The 6,346-nt window shown below is 47.5% G+C and overlaps 2 protein-coding genes across 2 annotated transcripts; both read right to left on the reverse strand.

The window, feature by feature from the left end:
* Window positions 1–910: 910 nt before the first annotated feature.
* Window positions 911–3,824, reverse strand: LOC125530425. Its single transcript, XM_048694827.1, has 3 exons — window positions 3,438–3,824; window positions 1,366–1,540; window positions 911–1,236 (listed from the first exon to the last, which is right to left on the reverse strand). The coding sequence occupies exons 1-2, from the start codon at window positions 3,615–3,617 to the stop codon at window positions 1,367–1,369; spliced, it is 354 nt and encodes a 117-aa protein (XP_048550784.1). The 5' UTR covers window positions 3,618–3,824; the 3' UTR covers window positions 911–1,236; window position 1,366.
* A 205-nt stretch (window positions 3,825–4,029) lies between these two features.
* LOC125530424 (pentatricopeptide repeat-containing protein At2g03880, mitochondrial) lies at window positions 4,030–5,963 on the reverse strand (the record flags this gene model as incomplete). The annotated part of the gene is made up of 1 exon (XM_048694826.1): window positions 4,030–5,963. A coding segment is annotated over one exon (1,862 nt), but the record flags the coding sequence as incomplete, so codon positions are not given.
* Between the last annotated feature and the right edge of the window lie 383 nt (window positions 5,964–6,346).

Below are 6,346 nucleotides of genomic sequence, written 5' to 3' on the forward strand. Positions count from 1 at the left end.
CACCGTTGCCACTCATTAAGTGCGACCACTGCCCAAGGATGGTCGTGCGCCGCGTGTCTACAACGCCGGTACATCCCGGATGGGTGTTCATCAAGTGCTTACATGATGGGGTATGTGCTCTTTTTAGCTTGGGTTTGTGCTCTAGTTTTGACTAGTTGTACTAACTACAAATTTTATTGTGTAGCATGGATGCAAGTTATGGTATTGGGAAAAAGAGTACATCCATATATTGAAGAGCGAAATTTAGTACATGTTCGTGCACTTTTAGCTAGCATAGAGGTTGTAGATGAGACAAGTGCACTTGTTGCTAGATTAGAGGCTAGACATGAGACTAGGTGTGAGGAAGCAACATTGACTTCTGGCTTGAAGAAGAAAGGAGAATGCCAGATCGAGCCTCCTCCACAGATCAACAATGAGTGCATCGAGAAGGCCCTAACCCAACTCAAGGGAGCAGTTATGAAAGTTGGGTATCTTCTAAAATATATTCTTGTTGTTCTTGTTTTTTTTTTTCTTGCTTTACTAGTCAAAATGTGATGATGTATTTTTCATGTACCGAAACTGAATGATGAAAAAAGTTAAGGACTTGCAAAGAAAAATGTACGTGGACAGGATGCGGTCGGGATGCGTCCGCGCGCTAGGCGCACGGCCACCGCATCCCAGGACAGGTCCGGACACGACCCCATCGCCCTACCCAAACAGACAGAATCCGGACAAAACAGACGTCCGTTTGAAGTCGCGCGGTGGAGTTGGCCTTAGCTCCCACTCTGAGCCTCAGGTAAGTTATCACTAAGAGTCTTGACTTCTCATTAGGTTGACCAGTTAACAAGAAATTATTATCACTAACACGGTGACCCCGTGCAGATTATCCATGAATCCCGCACAATGATTGAGTGTCCAGATGCTAATCAGGGCCACGTGAAAATAATTAAATTGTAGGAGCACAACTGAATCTTGGACAGAAAATTGGAACCAAAAACTTATTGACCGGGGGCAGAACAGGTAGCTCCAGCCCCGAGTTCTGAAGGGAAGAGAAAAGAAAAGCAATGTCCTTAATTGTTTTTTCGAAGTGAACCGACGCTGGCAATCAGAAGCTGGACCTAACATGGCTCCTGTGCTGTGACGATAATTGGAAGCCATTCATGTTACTGCACTCGATCGGCAGGCAGGCAGGCAGGCATCATCTCATGTGGCGTTCAATCACCTGATTATTTGGGAACAGGAAGGAGGCAGCGGTGCCTAACAAACAGATCAAAGGAGAATCCTTTACTTGGTAGGGGACACATGGGGATTTCTTGTGCTGCTCCAATTTGGATCAGGTGCAAGGCTTAAAATAACGGTGTACTACTGGCGCCCCCTAGCTCATACCTCACTTCTTCGCCTTGGAGAAGCGCAGGCACCTATACTTCTCACCGCTGACTGTGATCTCAAGGGCTCCGTCTTGGTTATCCTGATTCGAAGCAGTTCCCATCAGGACACTCTTTTCTTTCTCCAGATTCTCCCTTTCCATTTTAAGCCTTGCCTCTTGCCGCGCAATTTCAGCCTGCAAAAGGAGGATTGCAGCATGCCATGTTAAATGTCCCCAAAGCATGATGAACTACGAAGCAATAATGACATTCCCTAAAGAAACGAAGCAATGATAACATAAGAAACGTTAGCCTGTTGGCATCTTTCGATGATTTTGATAGAGAAAATATTTAGTTTACTACACACTATGGTTTGCTCTAATTGGAAATTACCATATCGATTTGATGTTTTGTTAGTTTGAAGACCTCATCACCACGTTTCAACTTTCATGAGCTCAGGTTATGATTCAGTTTTGGCTCTTAGGTTATGATCTCAGGAGACAATCTTCTGGTGCACCCGCAAAGCTACTGTTTGTTCATTATGATTACAACCTGTGAATATGTGCTCAACAAACTATACGGATACTTAATTGGAGAAGCACCAACTAAGCAAGCAAGATAATGATATCAAATTCATTAAGTTAGTAGTCAGCAAGCAACTTAGGTAGATCTGCATCTTATGTTGGCACTTACTAGTTACCATGGAAAATAATAGCCAAAATAATAACGGCAAGAACAGAATGCATAGCACAATTTTGTAATGAGGTTGTCTAACCTAACTTTCTAATTAAATGATTAACTGGTCAGATTCACGAAGAGAGCTAGCCTACCAACTGTTAGGCCCTGTTTGGTTCGGCTGTGGATTTCTAAAAGCAGCTGTGAAAAATCTGCTGTGGAAAAATGGCTGTGAAAAATCTGATGTAAAAAACATGTAGGTCATTTGACAAACCAGCTGATACAGCTTTTTCAGATTTTGCCCGCAGCGGAATTAGATTTTGAAAAGCACGTCATGGGCTGCTTTCGCTTTTGGTTTAGATTTTGGCAGCGGATTTCTGAAATCGAATTCTGCTGGGTTTGCCCTTTGGTTCAGATTCTGCTGCGCGGCAGCGGAATCCGTCGATAAAAGCTAAACCAAACAGGGCCTTAGGGTGTATGAGTCTATGAGATAATGTACCAAAAATGGGATTGGTGTAGCCCAAGGAGGGTACACATGTTCATCCCCGCTTTGTCACCTCCCTCCACCTAATCTATCTTGTCACCTCTACCAATCCCACACACCCAGTACACAGAGGAGGTGCTTCATACGTTGCAGTGTCATTTTCTTGTGTTGTGCATCTCACACTGTAGAGTATTGCCAAAACTAGGACCATATCTAGTGCATTTGTCTCCTAGCTATCAATTTATATCTTTCCGTAGAAGAGTCTCACCAAGACTCAACTACCACACATTACTTGAATAGGTATATAATTTCTGGACTAAGTAACCATATTTACATGCACAATCATAAAGATCTGACAACTGATAATGAAGTTAGACAATACGAAGCAACAAGGTACTACAGAGTACATGCAGCAGAAAAGGAAAACCATGACTTGTAGCACAAAGAATGCTAGTCTGATATGCTCTATTCTAGTCACACATGACCACCTGAGGACCAATGCTTCTCAGACGTATCTTACATTCTTATCTTCACCTGTAAGTCACCTTTCTACGATTGACTATATTCTCTACGTAACTGAAGAGGCCAACTTTATTCCCCTGACGCCCTTGTGGATACTACGGCATAAAACAAGCAATAATCTCTTACATTGTACTTCTGCAGTTTAACATCACAAGAAACTGAAAGACATTGACACGAAACCATCAAGAAAAGCTCACGTTTCGAGCAAGAATTGTGATACCGTGGGAGTATCAAGAGTCAAAAATAATGAATAGTACACTGAAACACAAACCAAGCTGCCGCTGCGGCATACATATTTCCCTCATTCTCGATCGCGCAAAAGATGATGCAGAATGCTGATCAGGGTGGCAGGGGAGGACGGAACGGGGGGCATGAATTAAGCGAGCCATGAATCGGATTTGGGGACTCGTTACCTCGCGGCGGGGGAGCTCGGCCTTCCACGCGGCCTCCCGCTCGGCGACCTCGCGCTCGCGCTCCTCGATGTAGCTCTGCATCTCGCGCTCCCTCATGACGCGGTCCTGGATGTCCGCGTCCAGCGCCTCCTTGAGCTCCTTCACGAACCTGTCCACCACCGCCTTTATCCGCACCGACATCTTGCCGCGCCTCAACAACCACCACCACTCCTCCTGGCGCCTCTTGCTACCGGCGCCGGTCACCTGCGGCCTCCACGGACCATGGCTTCTAGGGCTTGCGAGAAGAGGACGCCGGAATCCCTCCTGGGCGCGTTTCTTTCCTGTTCTGTTTCGGCTTTGCGTGCTTGGATGAGGCGGATGAGCTGGGAAAGAGATACGGCCCAGTGGGCTTCTTTATGGCCGCTATTTTGCTCACTTGCCCCTCTTTCTCTTTCTCCTTTTCTTTTCTTACCTTTTTTTTTCTCCTTTATCTTTGTTCTTTTGACTGCTGGTATACGGTACTGCTCCCTCACAAAAAAATTGTATATAGTACTAGTCTTACTCTTCTTTCACAAGATACTAATATAAATGTGGTTAAGCATCTGAGTTGCAAAGAAAAAGTTGTAACAACTTGTGATCAAGCCATTAGTCGCCACAGGAGCCTTGCCAGTGTGTGTTACCTTCTCTACCAATAGTCGCCACATGAGCAAACTCCATCCTGGAAATGGTGGAACCGGACCGGGTCCCTGATTATGATCACCTTGCCTTCACTCTTGGAGACGAGCTTCACGAATGAGTGGCAGTCACCACAGATCCTGAGGTTCTTCATGATCCTTACAGGCTTCCCCTTCATTGAATTCATCATTGCAAATGCAACAGCCAGTTTCTCGCTGTGATATTTCAGCAGATCTTCCTTCTGCTCGCTCTCAAGATCCTGCAGCACAAACTCTGTCAGCGGGACATAACCGAGGTCTGTGACCAGCCTGATTAGTCGGTTCAGTTCCTGAACTATGCCAGCTGAGCATGGGTGTGACAGTTCACCAGCAATGAACACATGGACTTGTTTCCCCAGCTCGATCCAGCTGCGCCCGGGCTCTTTTTTGGCCCCTTGGTTTCTCATCACCTTCCATGACTTCTCGGCATCTAACCATTGTCGCAAATCAGCATATGTATTTGACAACAATATGCGTGCACCTTGGTCTTCCGGCTCAAGTTTAAGGATCTCTCTTGCTGCATATGCTGCAAGGTTAGCGTTTTTGTGCATTCTGCATGCCCCAAGAAGAGTTCTCCATATGACCGAGTCCGGCTCAAAGTTCATCTCACTGATGAACTTCACAGCTTCGTCAAGCTTCCCTGACCGACCAAGGAGATCAACCATGCAGTTGCAATGCTCCCTCTCAGGCTGAATGCCAAAGAGCTTCTCCATGGACCTAAAGTAATACCAACCATCTTCCACCAAGCCAGCATGACTGCATGCAAACAGAACTCCAACCATTGTTATATGGTTTGGTGTAGGTCCTTCAGATTGCATCAAGTCGAAAACCTTCAGCGCCTCGACACTTCTCCCATTCTGCGCCAAACCAGAGACCATGGTGCTCCATGAGATCACATCCCTACGAGGCATTCTGCTGAACAAGGCGTCTGCCTCCTGCAAGCTCCCACATTTGCAGTACATGTCCAGAAGTGCATTGTGCAGAATCAAGTCCCTCTCATACTTGAGCACATGAGCATGTACCTGCCTTCCCAAGTCGAGCATGACCATCCCTGTGCACGCCCGGAGGACACTGGTCAAGGTACCCTGGTTAGCTGAGAAACCAGACTCCTTCATCCTCATGAACAATTCTACGGCCCCAACACCATCACCACTCTGTGCGAACCCCGCGATGATCGAATTCCACACAACCAAATCACGGGTGACCATCTCGTCAAAGACCCCGCGCCCGCTGTCCAAATCTCCAAGCTTCATATACGCATCAATCAAGGAGCTCCGCACAAACACATCCGAATCCAGCCCGACCTTAACAATGCTCGCGTGCACAGCAGCGAGCACCCCAGGTGTGCCGCAGGCACCAAGAACACTAGAGTATGTGTAACTGTTGGGAGCCACGTCGTCCCTCTTCATGTCCACAAGAAACCTGAGCGCCTCCTCTTTCCTCCCGCCGGCATTGGCCAGAGCCGCCACGACGGTCGTCCAAGAGACGACGTTCCTGTGAGGCATTTCGCCGAACAGCTCGAGCGCGTCGTGGAGCAAGCCCAACTTGGCGTACATTGAGATCAGAGAGTTGGAGACGAAGAGGCCGGTGTCGGGCGCTTCTCCTCCGCTGTTGGCCGTGCGGGAGACATGGTCATGGATGAGGCGGCCGTCGTTGGCCGTGCCGTGGCGGACGCAGAGCTTGATGAGGCGGCAGAGCGAGATGGGGTCCGCGCGGACGCCGGCCGCGGTGAGGTCGGGGAGCAGCGCGAGCGCGGCCGGGAGGGGGCCATCGTCGCTGAGGCGGGAGAAGGTTGCGAGGAGAGGGTGCGGTTGGGAGTGGGTTGAACAGCGATCTCATATGTGGCAAAAGGGCTCGTGGCGGGAGACGGCTCGAGTTCCGCTAGGCTTAGATCGACTCGACTGTGGGAAATGGAACCGAATCAATGTAACAAAGGCAAATTATCAAAAGGGTCACTAAACTACAGTTATTTTTTTTCTTGATTAGACCTATTAATAATAGAAATAAAGCAAACCAATCTGTGGTTGGATAGTTAGTTGGACAGAGATATCTTCGATCTTGGTGCTAGCTATTTTCGGATTTAATTCAAAATTTTCGGCAATGTGCATTTAACGGAAGCAAATATTCCTATCGACTACGCCACACCTTTGATGACTTCGTCAATCTCAACGTGATATGCCGGCTCCTTCTCTCGAAAACAAACAAAATGAAGACGAT

This window comes from Triticum urartu, unplaced genomic scaffold, assembly GCF_003073215.2.
Source record: "Triticum urartu cultivar G1812 unplaced genomic scaffold, Tu2.1 TuUngrouped_contig_6305, whole genome shotgun sequence".
Lineage (NCBI taxonomy): Eukaryota > Viridiplantae > Streptophyta > Magnoliopsida > Poales > Poaceae > Triticum > Triticum urartu.

Coding starts and splice junctions, on each gene's coding strand:
- LOC125530425 (XM_048694827.1), bottom strand. CDS start 3,617: ATGTCGGTGCGGATAAAGGCGGTGGTGGACAGGTTCGTGAAGGAGCTC. Junction 1,541..3,437: donor CCGAGCTCCCCCGCCGCGAG/GTAACGAGTCCC, acceptor CTCCTTTTGCAG/GCTGAAATTGCGCGGCAAGA.